Source organism: Oncorhynchus kisutch, linkage group LG13 (assembly GCF_002021735.2).
Source record: "Oncorhynchus kisutch isolate 150728-3 linkage group LG13, Okis_V2, whole genome shotgun sequence".
NCBI classification, from domain to species: domain Eukaryota; kingdom Metazoa; phylum Chordata; class Actinopteri; order Salmoniformes; family Salmonidae; genus Oncorhynchus; species Oncorhynchus kisutch.
Window position 1 is genome coordinate 24485512 of NC_034186.2, and position 21180 is coordinate 24506691.

Genomic DNA, 21180 nt, shown 5'->3' on the forward strand with positions numbered 1-21180 from the left:
TGTGGTCACCGGTCATGCGGTCATGTGTGTGTGGCTAGCTACCTTGTTAAAATATCAACAGTACTGCCACTGTAGCATAACATTTGATTAACACTTGATTCAGCCTACATCATCACTTTTCAGTCTGGTTGGCTGATACGCTCAGCAGAGAGAGGCAGAAAGACATAGACAGGAGCGACTGCATCATCACCCTCCGACTGAACTCCATCCCTCCTTCAGTCAGGATATGTATGTGTGTCAGGGCAGCAGCAACGCAGGTAGTCTAGACTCTAGCTAACCACCATATACAAAAATATCCACACAAGCCACTAGCTAGCTAGCTATATTATATGAGTTAGGAGATTATGAATATTATATTATGAACTTATTATTTGATTCGAGCATTGAAGATAAATCACAATCAGTCAAATAAATCGAGCTAGCAGAAATGATCAGCTGAAAGCCCACCCTCTTTTCCAGATGTCAATCATGAGGCACTGTTTTATCTTGCTTATGTGTGATGATGACTGAGTGTGTTGTTGCAGAAATAAATAGGTCCATGGTCAACAATGTTATACATTTCGAGATATGAATTATGAAGGGGTGCGGGCATTTTGAGCACATGGCCCTTGAAAGGTCTCTTCACATACCTGTGCATATGAGCTGATTCAGGAAGGTGATAGATAGACAGTCATAGGAAATTGTTGAGTAATTTGATTAAGAGACAAATGGATAGAGAAACCCACTGCACTACATGCAGTGTATAGCACATTTACTGTTGACATTTTAGTCATTTTGCAGACACTCTTATGCAGAGCAACGCACAGTTAGTAGATTCATCTTAAGATAGCTAGGTTCATAACTATATTTCTACACCGACATTGTAGAGTAATTGCACTGCTTGTTGTCTCTCTTTTCCCCTCTTCCCTCTTTCCCTCTCTGAAATAACCAAGTGCTCTTTAAACACTTCTCTCACCATCCGCTGTTTTTCTTCCTCTCTGTCTCAGGAGGCTTTTCGGAGACCTACGCTGCCCTGTGTGACTATAATGGAATCAGCTGCAAGGAGGAAGTGCAGTGGGTAAGTGCAATGGGAGTAGGCCGGTTGTGTGTGAGTGCACAGGAGAGCTATATACAACACTGTACTTTCAATTGAGGGGGTCATATACTATAGCAAGTGGACTCATGGGTAATCTTGTTCCTAGGATGTGGACACTATCTATCACTCCCAAGACAACAGGGAGTTTAATCTAGTGGACTTCAGCCACCTGGAAAGCAGGTGAGAGAAGGGGAGAGGGAAAGAAAGAAAGAGGGTATGACTGATGTCATGTTGATGCTGCTGCAGCCTTTATAAATCCAGTTGATAAATGTATATTAAGGGTATTATGAAATGTACCTGTTTCAGTGCACTAATTGTTGTGTGTTTATGACAGGGACTTGGCAGTTATTGTGGCATCACTGGCGTACAATACCTGGTTCACCAAACTATACTGTAAGGACATACGCATAGTAAGTATCCTTCTGTCTGTCTCCCCTTGTGCTTTAAATGGTCATTGATATTATTCAGAAGTTATTATGCGTGCAACGAAATTAGAGAATTTCTCATTTCAGGGGTTAGAGGTCACTGAGCAGGTTCTGCACACCCTCAGTAAGTCCTCCAGTCTGGAAGAGATCACTCTGGTGAATGCTGGTCTCAAATCGTGAGTTTTCTCTTGCTTCACACTTCTCACCCACACTTTAAAAAAGAATAATAAGTGTGTTAGAACCTTAAACTAAAAAGTGTTTGTGTCATTGTGTCTATGTCCAAATGTGTGTATTGTATATTGTGTATGTTGCAGTGACTTTCCTCAGAAGCTGTCAGTTGCGCTCTCAGAGAATCCTGCTTCTGTCATCCACTCTCTGAATCTGGCCCACAACACACTGGACAACCAAGGTACCAAGCAGATGCCTAACTTCCTGTTTGACTTCCACATTATGCTTGTTTTAGTGACATCTCTCCTCCTCTGGTGTAGGTGTGGCTAACCTCATCCAGCAAGTGTGTCGCCTCAGCAAAGGACTGCATCTCCTCAACCTCTCCAAGACCTTCCTCAACTCCAAAGGTTTAGACTGCTTCACCTCTCCATCCTTCCATCGCTCAATCTCTCCATCTCTCTACTAGAGAAGGCCCCACCCCCCTGTCCTACTCCATGTTGCATAAGCATCCTCCTCTACACCCCAGTGTCCCCTGACATTAATACAAGGCAGTAATTCAGCAAGCAGGAACAGTCAGCTGGAGAATCAGTTCATGAACACCTCCAACTGTGTTTGGCTTTGATGAAGCAGCAATAGCTGATTGAACATGCCACTAAGCCATGCATACATGCTACTTTTCTATCTGAGGTGATAGAAACCTCTGTACCTCCTGTAATTCCCCCACCAACATCTCATCTCATACTGAATATTGAATTAAGAATTATACTTCACACAGGTACGGATGAGAATCACATAACAAAAAATATTCTGAAACTGGATTCTTTGTTGTTGTTGTGTACATTTGCATTAGCTAGCTGAATGCATCCCTCATGGCTTCCCCCTCCCCCTCTCTGTGTGTCTCAGGTTTGGTGTCTCAGACTCTGTGCTCCAGTGATGAGTATTCTAACTCTCTGCTGCACCTGGACCTGAGCAAGAACCCTGGGTTCCTGTCTGGGGAGGATGCCTCGGTCAGAAAACACACACACATACACTTACACATACACTCATACTCAGTATAGTAAATGCACTGCTGATGCACTGCTGATGTCTTATGAGTCTGTTTCTCTGTTAACCATCTTTTCTCTCTCTTTCTTTAGAATCTGTGCCTGTTCCTGTCCCAGCCTAATTGTCTGGTCCATTTGGACCTGTCTGGCACTGACTGTTCTGTTGACTCGGTGAGAATCTAGTGTCTCTGAGAATTTGATTGCACACTTATAGAATTAATCATTTTAAAGAGTTTATCTGCAACTTCTGTCTTTTTCTTCCTTTATAATCCCCAACCGCTGTCTTTTTCTCTCTCCCACTAAAACTGCACAACACAACTCTCACTTCTCTCACATAGCTATTTGGGGCTCTGCTGAGGGGTTGTTGTGCCGATCTCTCCTACTTGAATCTCTCCAAAAATACCTTCTCCCACAGGTTAGTCACATCCTTGAGATTAACTATTTCTTTGGGGTGATGTGGCAGAAAAACGCTTTGAGGCTCGGCGTGAAGATGGAAGGCAAATTTTTAGCAAGGGATCTTTTTATTCTTAAAATCCTCAGGCTTGATCTTTCGCTCTCTCTTTTTCTTTTCACTCGTATCTGTCTTATCTCTGTCGTTCCCTTCAATGTGAAATCAAAAATAAGCTTTGTGGGAATCACTGGAACATTGTGTTCCTTTCTGTAGTTGTGTCTGTGGTTTTAAACTCCTAGAGCTGTCTGCATAGATAAGACTTATCATCTGACCCCACTTGCTCCCTCCTCTTTGACCAGCTCCATTGTCTCTGTCTCATTCCATCGGAATACGCTCTCCACTTCATACCAGTCTCTTATTTACCCAGACAATCAACAATTAACCACTCACCTTCTATCGCCTTTCCCTCCCACTCCATCTCTACTTCTTCTTCTCCTCTCTCATTCATCTCACTCTGACCTCGCTCCTCTCCCAGGAAAGTGAAGGAGAACCTGCCGTTGTTCCGTCAGTTCTTCAGCTCGGCCTTCAGTCTCACCCATGTCAGCCTGGCCTCTATGAAGCTGCCCCCTGAGGCCCTGAGGTCAGTTCCCATTATCTCCCCTGGTCTCTCTCTGTCACACCTGCATCTCACTGGAGTGACTGGGACCAGGTTAGCTGCACAACACACACTAGTCACCATGACAAATGACACTACGTTAAAGGGTGTGAATTTCCAGAAAGAGAAAGAAACTAAAAGGTCTTTGTTGTAAACACCTTTTCCCCTTATGTTTATTTTTCCCTCTCTCTTTCTTTAGGTCTCTTTTCATCGGTCTGACCACAAACCCTCACATCAATGACCTACACCTGGACATTAGTGGCTGTGAGGTACAAGTCTGTCACTCTGTACACAACATTCAATTCCTGCTGGCCTTTATATAATTGACCATATCTATCTCTCTGGCATTCATTGCTTATGTTTCCAATAAGGACTTACTGAGGAGTAGCTATAGATGAAAACTATGTCAAGGTCTCCTGTTATTGTGCTTTGAATGTCCTCCTCTCACACATGCTCTGTCTGCCTGCCTGTCTGCCTGCCTGCCTGCCTGCCTGCCTCAGCTGAAATCTGCAGGAGCATCTGTGATCCAGGAGCTGTTCCCTAGGCTCTCCTCCATCGCCACTCTGGACATCTCAGACAACGGTGAGCAGAATGACTGACTGTACCACTATGGCACAGTGTGATACTCTGCACTGCTGTGGCAGCCTGCACCACTCAAGCTAGTTTTTTGTGAGGGGGTTGTCTGTTTGAGCTTGTTTTGTGTGAGGGGATGGTGTGTGCTTGATGTAGTTGTGTTTACAGGGCTGGATGCAGACCTTCTCTCAGTTCTACCAGCTCTCTCCAGACACACCTCCCTAAAGCACCTGTATCTGGGCAAGAACTTCAACATCAAGAGCAGGTGCAGTACTACAGAGGCACTCTGTGTGTGTGTGTGTGTGTGTGTGTGTGTGTGTGTGTGTGTGTGTGCGTCAGTTTGCATCAGAGCTTGATTTTCCTCAGGCTGACTAGGATGATTACGATAGCAGCAGGAAATGACTAGTGCCAGAGCTCCTGCTGAGTGTAGCCTGAACTGCCTCTCTCCCCATGGATCTATGTACAGGGTGCTGGATGAAATCCTACACAAGCTGGTCCAACTCATACAGGAGGAGGAATGTGTGAGTGAGAATGCGTCACAATTCACACATCATTCACACATTATACACAATTGAATGTTCACTGATTGTAACTCATTGTGAAATACTGATATTCTCCACACACACAGACTGTATTGTACATGGTATTCTCTCATACATAAATACTCGTTATTTTCTACAGTATAGTGTTTCCCTTCGAGTACCTTGCCTTCAGAAAGTATTCAGACCCTTTGACTTTTTCCACCTTTGGTTAGGATACATCCTTAGTCTAAAATGTATTTTTTTTTAATGTTTCCTCATCGATCTACACACATTACCCCATAATGACAAAGCAAAACTGTTTTTCCCAATTATTTTTCAAATTAATATTTTTTTGTGGGGGGGGTATCACATTTACTTAAGTATTCAGACCCTTTACTCAGTACTCTGTTAAGCATATTTGGCAGTGATTACAGCCTTGAGGCTTCTTGGGTATGACACTACAAGCTTAGCACACCTGAGTTCTCCCATTCTTCTCTGTAGATCCTCTCAAGCTCTGTCAGGTTGGATGGGGAGCGTCACAGCTATTTTCAGGTCTCTTCAGAGATGTTGGATCGGGTTCAAGTCCGGGGTCTGGCTGGGCCACTCAAGAACATTCAGAGACTTGTCCCGAAGCCACTCCTGCTTTGCCTTGACTGTGTGCTTAGGGTCGTTGACCTGTTGGAAGGTGAAACTTCGCCCGAGTCTGAGGTCCTGAGTGCTCTGGAGCAGATTTTCATCAAGGATCTCTCTATACTTTGCTCCGTTCATCTTTGCCTCGATCCTGACTAGTCTCCCAGTCCCTGCCGCTGAAAAACAGCCCCACCGCATGATGCTGCCACCACCATGCTTCACCGTAGGGATGGTGCCAGGTTACCTCCAGACGTGAAGCTTGGCATTCAGGCCAAAGAGTTCAATCTTGGTTTCATCAGACCAGAGAATCTTGTTTCTCATGGTCTGAGAGTCTTTAGGTGCCTTTTGGCAAACTCCAAGCGGGCTGTCATGTGCCTTTTACTGAGGAGTGGCTTCTGTCTGTCAACTCTCTACCATTATGGCCTGATTGGTGGAGTGCTGTAAAGATGGTTGTCCTTCTGGAAGGTTCTCCCATCTCTACAGAGGAACTCTAGAGCTCTGTCAGAGTGACCACCGGGTTCTTAGTTACCCCCCTGACCAAGGCCCTTCTCCCCCGATTGCTCAGTTTGGCCAGGCGGCCAGCTCTAGGAAGAGTCTTGGTGGTTCCAAACTTCTTCCATTTAAGAATGATGGAGGCCGCTGTGTTCTTGGGGACCTTCAATGCTGCAGACATTTTTTTATTACCCTTTCCCAGATCTGTGTCTGTGACGTAATCCTGTCTCGGAGCTCTATGGACAATTCCTTCGACCTCATGGCTTGGTTTTTGCTCTGGCATGCACTGTCAACTGTGGAACCTTGTATAGACAGGTGTGTACCTTTTTCAAATCATGTCTAATCAATTGAATTTACCACAGGTGGACTCCAATGAAGTTGTAGAAACATCTCAAGTATGATCAATGTAAACAGGATGCACCTGAGCTCAATTTCTAGGCTCATAGCAAAGGGTCTGAAAACTTATGTAAATAATGAATTTCAGTTTTTTTTTTATTCATTTGTATATCACTCCATGGCCCTGTTACTGTGGGCTGTAACATATTGTGCCCTCTGAATTATTACCTTTGTGTACAAAACTGACACATCACTCTATTACAAATGCTAAATTCCTCAGTTCCTCCTCAGCACTGCTGCCACCTGTTCCTAGCTGTATTTAACCATCTCTCTCCACTGTCATCTCCTTCTCCTTTATTTTTCTGTCCTCTGTTCTGTCCTACCCTCTTCTTCTGCTTTACCTCTCCCCTGCTCTCCACCCTATCCCATCTCCCTCCATCCTTACCCTCTCTCTCCCCTCTCCCCTGTCCCTCCCCAGGCCCTCCAGTCCCTCTCACTGGCTGACTCGCGGCTGCGTTCTCGGGGCACAGTGCTGGTAAACGCTCTGGGCAGCAACACCTGTCTGCGAAAGGTGGACCTGAGTGGGAACAGCCTGGAGGACATTGGAGCCAAGATGCTGAGCAAAGCCCTACAGATCAACACCACACTCAGGCAAGAGACAGGGAGGGAATGATAGAAGGTATGGTTGTGTTTGACACTGGTTATCCCCTGTCCTGACAGGAGTGACTTGGTTGGATGGTTATGGTTGTGTTTGACACTGGTTATCCCCTGTCCTGACAGGAGTGACTTGGTTGGATGGTTATGGTTGGCACTGGTTCTCCCATATCCTGACAGGAGTGACTTGGTTAGATGGTTGTGTTTGACACTGGTTATCCCCTGTCCTGACAGGAGTGACTTGGTTGTGTTTGACACTGGTTCTTCACTGTCCTGACAGCAGTGACTTGGTTAGATGGTTGTGTTTGACACTGGTTCTTCACTGTCCTGACAGCAGTGACTTGGTTAGATGGTTGTGTTTGACACTGGTTCTCCCATATCCTGACAGGAGTGACTTGGTTGGATGGTTGTGTTTGACACTGGTTCTCCACTGTCCAGACAGGAGTGACTTGGTTGGATGGTTATGGTTGTGTTTGACACTGGTTCTCCACTGTCCTGACAGGAGTGTGACGTGGGATCGTAACAACACCTCAGCTACAGGATTCCTGGATGTGGCTCGAGCCCTTGAACAGTGAGACTGTTTGTGCTTTAAACACATGCGCGCACACACACACGCACACACACACACACACACACACACACACACACACACACACACACACACACACACACACACACACACACACACACACACACACACACACACACACACACACACTTCTAAGCAAGACATTTGATTTAAATAGGATCCAAGAGACATTGGGGTACCTGAATGTCTAATTTACATTCACTGTTGTTCTGAGTATTTTCAGAATTAGCTGGCTAATATATAAACTCCGGTACACAGGAAGCAAACCTAGCTTACTTTACACACACAGGACTAAACATGTACTTGTGAGGGTCAGCCAGAGAGCTTCGATTTCCCCTTTAACTAGGCTGCAATAATCAAAGCATTACTCATCCTATCACAGTCATAGTCCAGCATAATGTGGGGGAATTCTGGGAGTTCTGTCCACTGGGGATATTAAGGCTTGGGTCTCTAACTGTTTTTCTGCAGCTTTCCTTCCTTTCTGTCTCCTTCCTAACTCAAACCCCTTCTCTTTCTTTTAACTCTGCGGTGGGTTTTCTCTCAGTAACTTCACCTTGCAGTACATGCCCCTCCCCCTCAGTGACATCAGCCAGGCGTACCGTAGTACCTCTGAGAGGACAGAGCAGGCACTGACCAAGGTGGGCTCCTGACACTACCCGAGTTCATCTGCACCCATCTCAATGTCTCCCTCCATTCCTCTGTTAACCATCCTCTCATCTCATCTCCCTTGTCCTTTCCTCCCCGGCTTCTTTTCTCTACTGGGGATCTACCATCACCAACCCTTTCCTGCCTTTTCCAATTCAAAATACACTGCTTCATTGAGATTACCATACATGACCATATTGCCAGTGTGAGTGAATGGTTTTTATCTGTGATCATCAGATCCAGCGTGCTCTGTTGCGGAACAACCAGACTCAGCGCTTCTCTCAGAGACAGGCTCTACGGCTGCACCAGGGCCTGGTCACCAGCACTGCTGAACAGGTAGATACAGCATATGTATATAATTCATGTGTGTGTGTGATTGAGAGAGAGTGAGTTGAGCCATCACGAGAGCAATATGTGTGTATTGTAAACCTGTATATCTTTCACTGACGTTCGTCCTTCTTGTCTGTTCTCTGTTTACCAGGTGATGGAGCGTCTGAGTGTGTGTGTGCAGCAGCAGGTGTGTGTGCTGCGTGGAGTAGGGGAGATGGAGGAGATTCAAGCTGCTAAACAGGTGCTGAAGGAGGCCAGAAACTCCCGTGCGGTGAGTGTGCACATGCCTGAATCATTTCTCTAACATCTGGAGTGTAGGTGAGTTTAAAGTGTTAATTGTATGTCTTTGTGTATTCATATGACCCCCCAACTGTCTCTCTCAATTCAATTTCAATTTAAGGGGCTTTATTGGTATGGGAAACATATGTTTCCATTGCCAAAGCAAGTGAAATATATAATAACAAAAGTGAAATAAACTATAAGAAATTAACAGTAAACATTACACAAAAGTTCCATGAGAACTCTCTCTCTCTCAGCTGTACCCCTCTCTCTGTGAGCTAGCTCATGTGCTGTCAGTAGACGGGCCAGTCAGACAGAGACTGGACCAACTGGCAGGTGAACTGACCAGAGCAGCTGACAAGGAACTACAGGTATACTGCTCAATACTGTACATCACTCATTCAACATCATCTGTTCACCATTTCTCAATCAAACATAGACATAGTTGTTTATCTGTTTGTTTAATTGGTTGTTTGATTGACAGGTGATTGTTGATTCCATGGTGTCTCTCTGTCGTGAGTTGTGCCCGCTGTCCTCCTCTGCTGCGGAGAGATTACGTCCTCAGCTCTTGTCTGTCTCGGAGCGCGTCTCCATCCCTCGCTCCGCCATCCGCACAGCCTTGATGGAGAGAGCAGCACAGGACATTCACCGAGCGCTGGAGTAAGGGGGAGGGAGGGGGAGCTGAGGGAGGAAGATAAGCAATGCAGCAATGTTCAATTGAATCAGTGTGGGTATCTGTGAACTTATTCTCCCTCCTCTCTGCCCTCCCTCTCCCTTTCCTCCCCACACGTTTTGTCTCTCTCCCAGGGAGGTGAAGCTCTCTGTGGTCTCCTATCTCACCAACTCCATCGTGGATCAGATCTTGCAGGAGCTCTATGCCACTCACAAGACTCTGGTATAGACACGCTGCCATCTGTCTGTGTCTCTGTCTATCTGTATGGGCTTGTCACCTTTTGCTTACAATTATTGGTAAAACTTTACTTTGAAAGGGGTATACAGGCATTCATAACACCATTACACTTTTGCAGTATCATTCATAGAAACATTCATAAAACCTTTATGAAACCAGTCAGAACACATTCATGAGTGTTGCAGTATTATTCATAACAAACTTCATAATACATTTATTGAAGTGTATTGTCTGATCCCTGTCCCAGACGCGGCGGGTGTCCCAGGTGAAGCGCTGGGAGGTAACATGTGACGGAGGAACAGGTCTAAGGTCACACAGACACAGAGACTCTCTGGACCTCACAGATGATGAGATGGGCACCAGTATAGTGAGCATTGTGTGTTGGGATTGTCTGCTTAGGGTGTGTGTATGGTATGTGTGAGCGTATGTGTTTTGTGATTGTCTGTTTGGGATGTATTTGTTTGTTTTTGCTTCTACGTCTTTCTCTGCCTTCTCTAGGACACAATTGCCATTAAGAAGCGTAGCTCTAGAACTAGACGTATTCGACCTGTCTCTACCAGGCTGAGTGAGTATGCCTCCGTACCACTATCTCTCTTTCCTTCTCCTTCTACCTGCTCTCTTTTAGAGGTCATTAGTGACTGTCTGTTTTCCTCTCCCGCTCTCCCTCTCTCCTTTCCTCTCCTTCCCTCTCTCCTTTCCTCTCCCCCTCTCTCCTTTCCTCTCCCCCTCTCTCCTTTCCTCTCCCCCTCTCACCTTTCCTCTCCTCCTCTCTCCTTTCCTCTCCCTCTCTCTCCTTTCCTCCCCCTCTCTCTCCTTTCCTCCCCCTCTCTCTCCTTTCCTCTCCTCCTCTCTCCTTTCCTCTCCCCCTCTCTCCTTTCCTCTCCCTCTCTCTCCTTTCCTCTCCCTCTCTCTCCTTTCCTCTCCCTCTCTCTCCTTTCCTCTCTCTCTCCTTTCCTCTCCCTCTCCCTCTCTCTCCTTTCCTCCTCTCTCCTTTCCTCTCCCCCTCTCTCCTTTCCTCTCCCCCTCTCTCCTTTCCTCTCCTCCTCTCTCCTTTCCTCTCCCCCTCTCTCCTTTCCTCTCCTCCTCTCTCCTTTCCTCTCCCCCTCTCTCCTTTCCTCTCCCCCTCTCTCCTTTCCTTTCCTCTCCTCCTCTCTCATTTCCTCTCCTCCTCTCTCCTTTCCTTTCCTCTCCCTCTCTCTCCTTTCCTCTCCCTCTCTCTCCTTTCCTCTCTCTCTCTGAGAGAGCCATTTTTGGCTGGTGTACATGCCAGCCTAAGCCCATTCCTGCATCAACATACAGTGCATTCAGATAGTATTCAGATGCCTTGACTTATTCCACATTGTTTTACATTACAGCCTTATTCTAAAATTGATTTAAAAAATGCTTTCCCTCAATCTACATACAATATCCCGTAATGACAAAGTGAAAACATGTTTTTAGAAATTCTGTCAAATGTATTGAAATGTATAAAAAGATCCTCTCAAGCTCTGTCAGGTTGGATGGGGAGCGTTGCTGCACAGCTATTTTCAGGTCTCTCCAGAGATGTTCGATCGGGTTAAAGTCCGGGCTCTGGCTGGGCCACTCAAGGACATTCAGAGACTTCGGAGTCCCGAATCCGCTTCTGCGTTGTCTTGGCTGTGCGCTTGTCCTGTTGGAAGGTGAACCTTCGCCCCAGTCTGAGGTCCTGAGCGCTCTGGAGCAGGTTTTCAATCAAGGATCTCATACTTTGCTCCATTCATCTTTCCCTCAATCCTGACTAATCTCCCAGTCCCTGCCGATGGAAAAACATTCCCACAGCATGATGCTGCCACCACCATGCTTCACCGTAGAGATGGGGCCAGGTTCCCTCCAGACATGAGGCTTGGCATCCAAAATGTTCCATCTTGATTTCATCAGACCAAAGAATCATGTTTCTCAAGGTCTGAGACTCTTTTAGGTGCCTTTTGGCAAACTCCAAGCAGGCTGTCATGTGCCGTTAACTCAGGAGTGGCATCCGTCTGGCCACTACCATAAAGGCCTGATTGGTGGAGTGCTGCAGAGATGGTTGTCCTTCTGGAAGGTTCTCCCATCTCCACAGAGGAACTCTGGAGTGACTACCGGGTTCTTAGTCACCTCCCTGACCAAGGCCCTTCTCCCCCTGATTGCTCAGTTTGGCCGGGCAGCCAGCTCTAGGAAGAGTCTTGGTGGTTCCAAACTTCTTCCATTTAAGAATGATGGAGGCCACTGTTCTTGGAGACCTTCAATTCTGCAGAAATGTTCTGTTACCTTTCCCAGATCTGTGCCTCAACACAATCCTGTCTCAGAGCTATACAGACAATTCCTTCAACTTCATGGTTTGGTTTTTGCTCTGATATGCACTGTCAACTGTGGAACCTTATATACACGTGTGTGCCTTTCCAAATCATGTCCAATCAATTTAATTTACCACCGGTGGACTCCAAGTTATAGAAACATCTCAAGGATGATCAATGGAAACAGGGTGCACCTGAGCTCAATTCTGAGTACCATAGCAAGGGTCTGAATTCTTATGTAAAAGAAGGTTTTTCAGTTTTTTATTTTTAATATATTTGCAGACATTCTAAAAACCTGTTTTCGCTTTGTCATTATGTGGTATTGGGTGTAGATTGAGGATTATTTATATTTTTGATCCATTTTAGAGTAAGGCTGTAACATAACAAAATGTGGAAAAAGTGAACTGGTCTGAATACTTTCCGAATACACTGAATTTGAGTGCAGTTGCTAATTGTTGTAGTTTTTAACAGTATGTCTTTGAAGCACCGTTGACAGCGCCACGTGACTCCTATGGGAACTTCTAGCCCCTCTCCACTTCCTTCTCCATTTTTATCTCCATCTTTTCCTATTTTTCCTATCTCTTTCAGGCCAGTGTGATGACTCCAGCTCCTCCACACCCCCCTCTGTGTCCTCTTCTTTCTCTTCTTTCTCGGCCCTCTCTCGCTCTACATCCTGGGAGGGGCTGTCTGAGCTCCCTACCCAAGGTGCACCTCTCCATCATGTGACGCGGGTTAGGCCGAGGCCCCCACGGAGGCACCGAGCAGGACATGCCCCCTCTGACACAGTAAGAGGAAGCTGACCTCAGCATCTCACCCCATATGGAGTATATAATGTTTCTACTGAACTGCTCAGAATGTTTGTAATACTTGCCTGTGAATATGGAAATACAGGATCTATAATAACTTATAGATTCACTTAGATTTCTCATTTGAGTGCAGAAGCGTAAAGATGTAGATATATTAGCTATTAAATTATACATTTAAGAAGATAGTGATTTGGCAACACATAGTTGCGAACTTTAAAAACTCTGAGTAACATAGAGATACTTGCATATTAATAACACAGGATAGAGATGTTATTAGCATAGATAATGACAACTAAAAAGATAATATTCCCTTATGATACATGCATAATTTATAACTTGTGGCCATATTCATTTTCTCATTAAATAAACCAGATATGATTGATATCAGATTGATACAGGTTTCTAACTCTGTGCTGTTCATATGTGTGTGTGTGTGTGTGTGTGTGTGTGTGTGTGTGTGTGTGTGTGTGTGTGTGTGTGCTCATGCACATATTCTATTCCATAAGAGCAGTGGTTCCCAAACTGTTTATAGTCCCGTACGCCTTCAAACATCCAACCTCCATCTGCGTACCCCCTCTAGCACCAGGGTCAGCACACTTTATTAAACATAAGAATGAGTGTGAGTTTTTGTCACAACCTGGCTCGTGGGAAGTGACAAAGAACTCTTATAGAACCAGGGCACAAATAATAATACAAAGAATAATCATTATCATTATATCTTTATTTAACCATCTTACATATAAAACCTTATTTGTTAATTGAAACTGGTGAATAACTCACCACAGGTTAATGAGAAGGGGTGCTTGAAAAGATGCACATAACTCTGCAATGTTGGGTTGTATTGGAGAGTCTCAGTCTTAAATAATTTTCCACACAGTCTGTACCTGTATTTAGTTTTCATGCAACTGAGGGCCAAGAATCCACTCTCACATAGGTACATGGTTGCAAAGGGCATCAGTGTCTTAACAGCTCGATTTGCCAAGGCAGGATACTCTGAGCGCAGCCCTATCCACAAATCTGACAGTGGTTTCTGATTTTAAATAACATTTTCACATAACCACTTGTTGCAATTTTGATGAGGCGCTCTTGTTCAGTAAGTGGACTGGAGGCAGGGCATGAAAGAGATAACGAATCCAGTTGTTTGTGTAATCCGTTTTGGGGAAGTACCTGCGTAATAACTCACTCCGGTGCTTCGCTATATCACATTTGAGATTGTCCGTAAGCTTGAGTTCATTTGCACACAAAAACATCATACAATGATGGAAAGACCTGTGTGTTGTCCTTGTTAATGCAGACAGAGAAGAGCTCCAACTTCTTAATCATAGCCTCAATTCTGTCCCGTACATTGAATATAGTTGCGGAGAGTCCCTGTAATCCTAGATTCAGATCATTCAAAAAAAACATCACCCAGATAGGCCAGTTGTGTGAGAAACTCGTCATCATGCAAGCGGTCAGACGAGTGCAAATTATGGTCAGTAATAAACTTTAAGCTCGTGTCTCAATTTGAAAAAAACTTGTCAATACATTGCCCCTTGATAACCAGCGCAGTTCTGTATGTTTTAAAAGCGTTACATGGTCGCTGCCCATATCATTGCATAGTGCAGAAAATACCCAAGAGTTCAGGGGCCTTGCTTTAACAAAGTTAACAATTTTCACTGTAGTGTCCAAAAACTCTTTCAAGCTGTCAGACATTCCCTTGGCAGCAAGAGCCTCTCGGTGGATTCTGCAGTGTACCCAAGTGGCATTGGGAGCAACTGCTTGCACACGCGTTACCACTCCACTATGTGTCCTGTCATGGCTTTTGTGCCATCAGTACAGATACCAACATGAGCAGCAGCTACTTTTGACTACATACAGACCGTTAGTGGAATTCCCACGAGAGAGTAACGGTTCATGTGATTGGATGTTAATTATTTGACTAGGCTACCTGTATATGACATTGTGTTGTTATTTCGCTGAACACGAGATGGTTTTATTTTATTTTTGGCAGTGAAACAAGGCTACTCAGGTGAGAGAGAAAAAACTCTCCCAAATGTTTAGCCTCGTTGCAAAATATATATGGACTGTTTGAAAATGTGAAGAAAGAAAAAGTTCAACAAAATGTACTCCAGTTTGGGAATACCTGCATTAGAGCAATTATTCATGGATTTAACATAATGATAATACAAAAAGTTTTAATTTATTTTATGACTCCTGCTTAATTCCCACCGCATATTCTCAAATACTGGGGCCTCCCAGCTCCTGGCACTGGCAGCATGCTGCTCTCAGGGTGATTTGGATTGTGTCCAGGGTTGTCTATACTAAGTGAATTACTCCAATTGGGTTAAGTCATTTCTCCGACGCTATGTAGTATAATCCATTTGTATTATTACCAACAGAACATTTAAAAATGAAACCGTAAACCCCCCCAAAAATTACTTTGATTGTTTAAAAAGGCTTCTGAAGTTTAATGTCCACTTTTACATTTCAGACTTGATTTTCAACTACAAAAAATGTATCACCCCTAAAAAAAAATCCATTAATTATAATCCACCTAATAATTCACATTTCATGTTGCTGCAAGAAAAAAATTCTGCTGTGAGAAACTGGTGATATTAAGATCCTACATATATCTGTATGGTCAATCTGAAATATGGGTGTTTTTGTCTGTCCCCAGCATTGTACTGAAAATGGAGCTGTCACCCCTATTGATCATGGACTCCCAGATTTCTACACCAAGAGAGTGCTCCCTGATAGGTAGATCTCCCCCTCTCACTTTCTCTCTTCTCTCTTTTTCTCTCTTTCTCTCTTTTTCTCTTTCTCTCTTTTTCTCTCTTTTGTTCTTTCTCTCTCTCTTTCTCTCTCTCTCTCTTTTTCTCTCTCCTAATGACCAAAAGGCAATTGGAGTGAATAGCAGCACACCATACGCATGATCTAAATGACATGAATCCCCCAAAGAAACTACAACCTAAGTAATTTAGCATAGGCTCTACTTTCCATCAGTCCATTGACTACTTTCAGGAGAAGGACTTTACAGTAGGTGAGCTCTGCCTTTAGTAATAGTTTGAGAGTATCCTCTCTGCCTGTCACAGGCTGGCAGAGTAATGCTGGTCCATGCTAAAGTACACCCACACAGCAGATCATCTTGTTAAGTTTATGCTTTTAGTATTATTACATTTACTGTTAAACATATTTCTAAAGTAATGCACTCTGGATAAAGCATTGCGTGCCAGGAGTGGTATCCTAGCAACATCCCTTGCTGCTGGGAAGTGTTATTAAGTTTCAGTGAGGCAGCAGCCCAGAGAAACATGCGCTCTTTTTCGTCTGTCCCCATAGGATAAACCTTTTTTTGGTTCCAGGCAGAACCCTTTTGGGTTTCATGTTGAACCATATATAGAAAGGGCTCTACATGGAATCCAAAAAGGTTTCTACCTGGAACCAAAAAGGCTTCTTCAAATGTTTATCCTATGGGGACAGCTGAAGAACCCTTTTAGATTCTAGACGGCACTTTTTTCTAAGAGTGTTTGGGGGGTCTGATGATAGAGAGAATAAGAAAAAGTGCAGGTGCTGACTAGGGACAAACTGAACAGAAATATGTGTCTTAAAAAATATAGACATACTGTATTTTTACAGCATAGCTATGGTCAGTTTGCCTCTCATAACATCTGCTTTTTGTCTTTACCCGTTCTCTTTTTCCTGTTTCGCTCCCCTCATCTCTCTTTACCCTCGCCATCTCTCTTTACCCTCGCCATCTCTCTTTACCCTCGCCATCTCTCTTTCCCTACATCAGTCAGTTGTCCTCTCTTCATAAAGCCCACTCTCTCAGACGAAAGAAGAGACGCAATATGCTGGCCATCTTTGGTTTCCGTAGGAACCGCAACTCAACGCTCTCCAATCAGGGGCCAGATTCTGGCGGAGACGGATGTGGGGAAGAGTGTCGCACTGTCGCCATGGCACCCACAGGGTTTGTGAATCCTCATTATCATGCATACACACTCTCCCATGTAGTATGATATATGCAGCTGCAATCTGCACAGTATGATATACAGTTGAAGTCTGAAGTTTATTTACACTTAGGTTGGAGTCATTAAAACTCCTTTTTCAACCACTCCACAAATTTCTTGTTAACAAACTATAGTTTTGGCAAGTCGGTTAGGACATCTACTTTGTGCATGACACAAGTAATTTTACACAAGTAATTTTACCAACAATTGTTTACAGAAAGATTATTTCACTTATAATTCACTGTATCGCAATTCCAGTGAGTCAGAAGTTTACATACACAAAGTTGACTGTGCCTTTAAACAGCTTGGAAAATTCCAGAAAAGGATGTCATGGCTTTAGAAGCTCCTGATAGGCTAATTGACATCATTTGAGTCAATTGGAGGTGTACCTGTGGATGTATTTCAATACCTACCTTCAAACCCAGTGCCTCCTTGCTTGACATCATGGGAAAATCAAAAGAAATCAGCCAAGACCTCAGAAAACGTTTTTTAGAGCTCCAAAAGTTTGGTTCATCCTTGGGAGAAATTTCCAAACTCCTGAATGTACCACGTTCATCTGTACAAACAATAATAATCAAGTATAAACACCATGGGACCACACAGCCATCATACCGCTCAGGAAGGAGGAGTGTTCTGTCTCCTAGAGATGAATGTAGTTTGGTGCAAAAAGTGCAAATCAATCCCAGAACAACAGCAAAGGACCTTGTGAAGATGCTGGAGGAAACGGGTACAAAAGTATCTATATCCACAGTAAAACGAGTCCTATATCGACATAACCTGAAAGGCCACTCAGCAAGGAAGAAGCCACTGCTCCAAAACCACCATAAAAAAGGCAAACTACGGTTTGCAACTGAACATGGGGACAAAGATGGTACTATTTGGAGAAATGTCCTCTGGTCTGATGAAACAAAAATGGAACTGTTTGGCCATAATGACCCTCGCTATGTTTGGAGGAAAAAGGGGGAGGCTTGCAAACCGAAGAACAACATCCCAACCGTGAAGCACGGGATGGCAGCATTATGTTGTGGGGCTGCTTTGCTGCAGGAGGGACTGGTGCACATCACAAAATAGATGACATCATGAGGGAGGAAAATGATGTGGATCTATTGAAGCAACATCTCAAGATATCAGTCGGGAAGTTAAAGCTTTGAGCAAATGGGTCTTCCAAATGGACAATGACCCCAAGCATACTTCAAAAGTTGTGGCAAAATGGCTTAAGGACAACAAAGTCAAGGTATTGGAGTGGCCATCACAAAGCCCTGATCTCAATCCTATAGAAAATATGTGGGCAGAACTGAAAAAGTATGTGCGAGCAAGGAGGCCTACAAACCTGAATCAGTTACACCAGCTCTGTCAGGAGGAATGGGCCAAAATTCACCCAACTTATTCTGAGAAGCTTGTGGAAGGCTACCAGAAACGTTTCACCCAAGTTAAACAATTTAAAGGCAATGCTACCAAATACGAATTGAGTGTATGTAAACTTCTGACCCACTGGGAATGTGATGAAAGAAATAAAAGCTGAAATAAATAATTTTTTCTACTATTATTCTGACATTTCACATTCTTAAAATAAAGTGGTGATCCTAACTGACCTAAGACAGGGAATTATTACTATGATTAAATGTCAGGAATTGTGAAAAACTGAGTTTAAATGTAGATGGTTAAGGTGTATGTAAACTTCCAACTTCAACTGTATATTTCAGTGTTGCATCATCTTCAGTCACTTAATTACATGTCACCCACCACTTTATGAATGTATCGCTCTTTCACTCTCTCTTTCTCTCTCTGTCCATCTGTTAGAATGACGGGCATTAAGTGCATGCTCTGTGGGCCCTGTGTGCTACTAGTCTAAATCAGTGCTGGGATGCAGCTCTGTGTTGACATGAGGAATGGGCATGCTGCCAGAGAGCACACCCTTACATGATTTTACATGTTGAAAATCACATGATTTCACCCCCGTAAGGACAGCAGATGACACCAGTGTGTGTACACAGATGAAGATGACAGCTGTTGCCGCCCTCAGATTATGAGATGCAACAGAATGGTGATGGCGATGCAGTATATGTATGTATGTATATATATAAATATATATGTATACATTATATATATATATATATATATATATATATATATATGTATACATTATATATTATATAAATATATATGTATGTATATATGTGTGTGTGTGTGTGTGTATGTGTATATATATGCAGTATATATAAAAATCTTATTTTTTTATTTTTTTATTTTACCTTTATTTAACCAGGTAGGCAAGTTGAGAACAAGTTCTCATTTACAATTGCGATCTGGCCAAGATAAAGCAAAGCAGTTCGACAGATAAAACGACACAGAGTTACACATGGAGTAAAAACAAACATACAGTCAATAATGCAGTATAAACAAGTCTATATACAATGTGAGCAAATGAGGTGAGAAGGGAGGTAAAGGCAAAAAAGGCCATGATGGCAAAGTAAATACAATATAGCAAGTAAAATACTGGAAGGGTAGTTTTGCAATGGAAGAATGTGCAAAGTAGAAATAAAAAAATAATGGGGTGCAAAGGAGCAAAATAAATAAATAAATAAAAATTAAATACAGTTGGGAAAGAGGTAGTTGTTTGGGCTAAATTATAGGTGGGCTATGTACAGGTGCAGTAATCTGTGAGCTGCTCTGACAGTTGGTGCTTAAAGCTAGTGAGGGAGATAAGTGTTTCCAGTTTCAGAGATTTTTGTAGTTCGTTCCAGTCATTGGCAGCAGAGAACTGGAAGGAGAGGCGGCCAAAGAAAGAATTGGTTTTGGGGGTGACTAGAGAGATATACCTGCTGGAGCGTGTGCTACAGGTGGGAGATGCTATGGTGACCAGCGAGCTGAGATAAGGGGGGACTTTACCTAGCAGGGTCTTGTAGATGACATGGAGCCAGTGGGTTTGGCGACGAGTATGAAGCGAGGGCCAGCCAACGAGAGCGTACAGGTCGCAATGGTGGGTAGTATATGGGGCTTTGGTGATAAAACGGATTGCACTGTGATAGACTGCATCCAATTTGTTGAGTAGGGTATTGGAGGCTATTTTGTAAATGACATCGCCAAAGTCGAGGATTGGTAGGATGGTCAGTTTTACAAGGGTATGTTTGGCAGCATGAGTGAAGGATGCTTTGTTGCGAAATAGGAAGCCAATTCTAGATTTAACTTTGGATTGGAGATGTTTGATATGGGTCTGGAAGGAGAGTTTACAGTCTAACCAGACACCTAAGTATTTGTAGTTGTCCACGTATTCTAAGTCAGAGCCGTCCAGAGTAGTGATGTTGGACAGGCGGGTAGGTGCAGGTAGCGATCGGTTGAAGAGCATGCATTTAGTTTTACTTGTATTTAAGAGCAATTGGAGGCCACGGAAGGAGAGTTGTATGGCATTGAAGCTTGCCTGGAGGGTTGTTAACACAGTGTCCAAAGAAGGGCCGGAAGTATACAGAATGGTGTCGTCTGCGTAGAGGTGGATCAGGGACTCACCAGCAGCAAGAGCGACCTCATTGATGTATACAGAGAAGAGAGTCGGTCCAAGAATTGAACCCTGTGGCACCCCCATAGAGACTGCCAGAGGTCCGGACAGCAGACCCTCTGATTTGACACACTGAACTCTATCAGAGAAGTAGTTGGTGAACCAGGCGAGGCAATCATTTGAGAAACCAAGGCTGTCGAGTCTGCCGATGAGGATATGGTGATTGACAGAGTCGAAAGCCTTGGCCAGATCAATGAATACGGCTGCACAGTAATGTTTCTTATCGATGGCGGTTAAGATATCGTTTAGGACCTTGAGCGTGGCTGAGGTGCACCCATGACCAGCTCTGAAACCAGATTGCATAGCAGAGAAGGTATGGTGAGATTCGAAATGGTCGGTAATCTGTTTGTTGACTTGGCTTTCGAAGACCTTAGAAAGGCACGGTAGGATAGATATAGGTCTGTAGCAGTTTGGGTCAAGAGTGTCCCCCCCTTTGAAGAGGGGGATGACCGCAGCTGCTTTCCAATCTTTGGGAATCTCAGACGACACGAAAGAGAGGTTGAACAGGCTAGTAATAGGGGTGGCAACAATTTCGGCAGATAATTTTAGAAAGAAAGGGTCCAGATTGTCTAGCCCGGCTGATTTGTAGGGGTCCAGATTTTGCAGCTCTTTCAGAACATCAGCTGAATGGATTTGGGAGAAGGAGAAATGGGGAAGGCTTGGGCGAGTTGCTGTTGGGGGTGCAGTGCTGTTGTCCGGGGTAGGAGTAGCCAGGTGGAAAGCATGGCCAGCCGTAGAAAAATGCTTATTGAAATTCTCAATTATGGTGGATTTATCAGTGGTGACAGTGTTTCCTATCTTCAGTGCAGTGGGCAGCTGGGAGGAGGTGTT

General features: G+C 44.0%; 1 protein-coding gene across 3 annotated transcripts in view; it reads left to right on the forward strand.

Annotated features, from left to right (window-relative positions):
• The window catches only part of LOC109902727 (capping protein, Arp2/3 and myosin-I linker protein 3), a 39156-nt gene that overhangs the window by 12106 nt on the left and 5870 nt on the right, over positions 1–21180 (forward strand). For 2 of the 3 annotated variants that reach the window (XM_031785798.1, XM_031785800.1), the window contains exons 7-33: positions 987–1057; positions 1182–1255; positions 1410–1485; positions 1588–1676; positions 1815–1909; positions 1989–2075; positions 2572–2675; positions 2805–2882; positions 3050–3126; positions 3638–3742; positions 3957–4026; positions 4258–4339; positions 4499–4595; positions 4797–4851; positions 6788–6960; positions 7466–7534; positions 8097–8190; positions 8435–8533; positions 8679–8798; positions 9064–9177; positions 9291–9466; positions 9614–9701; positions 9964–10092; positions 10215–10281; positions 12596–12792; positions 15470–15549; positions 16583–16756. In XM_031785798.1, coding sequence (XP_031641658.1) covers positions 987–1057; positions 1182–1255; positions 1410–1485; positions 1588–1676; positions 1815–1909; positions 1989–2075; positions 2572–2675; positions 2805–2882; positions 3050–3126; positions 3638–3742; positions 3957–4026; positions 4258–4339; positions 4499–4595; positions 4797–4851; positions 6788–6960; positions 7466–7534; positions 8097–8190; positions 8435–8533; positions 8679–8798; positions 9064–9177; positions 9291–9466; positions 9614–9701; positions 9964–10092; positions 10215–10281; positions 12596–12792; positions 15470–15549; positions 16583–16756 — 2740 coding nt within the window. The remainder of the gene's footprint in view (positions 1–986; positions 1058–1181; positions 1256–1409; positions 1486–1587; positions 1677–1814; positions 1910–1988; positions 2076–2571; positions 2676–2804; positions 2883–3049; positions 3127–3637; positions 3743–3956; positions 4027–4257; positions 4340–4498; positions 4596–4796; positions 4852–6787; positions 6961–7465; positions 7535–8096; positions 8191–8434; positions 8534–8678; positions 8799–9063; positions 9178–9290; positions 9467–9613; positions 9702–9963; positions 10093–10214; positions 10282–12595; positions 12793–15469; positions 15550–16582; positions 16757–21180) is intronic. The other variant, XM_020499327.2, reaches the window with a different exon arrangement.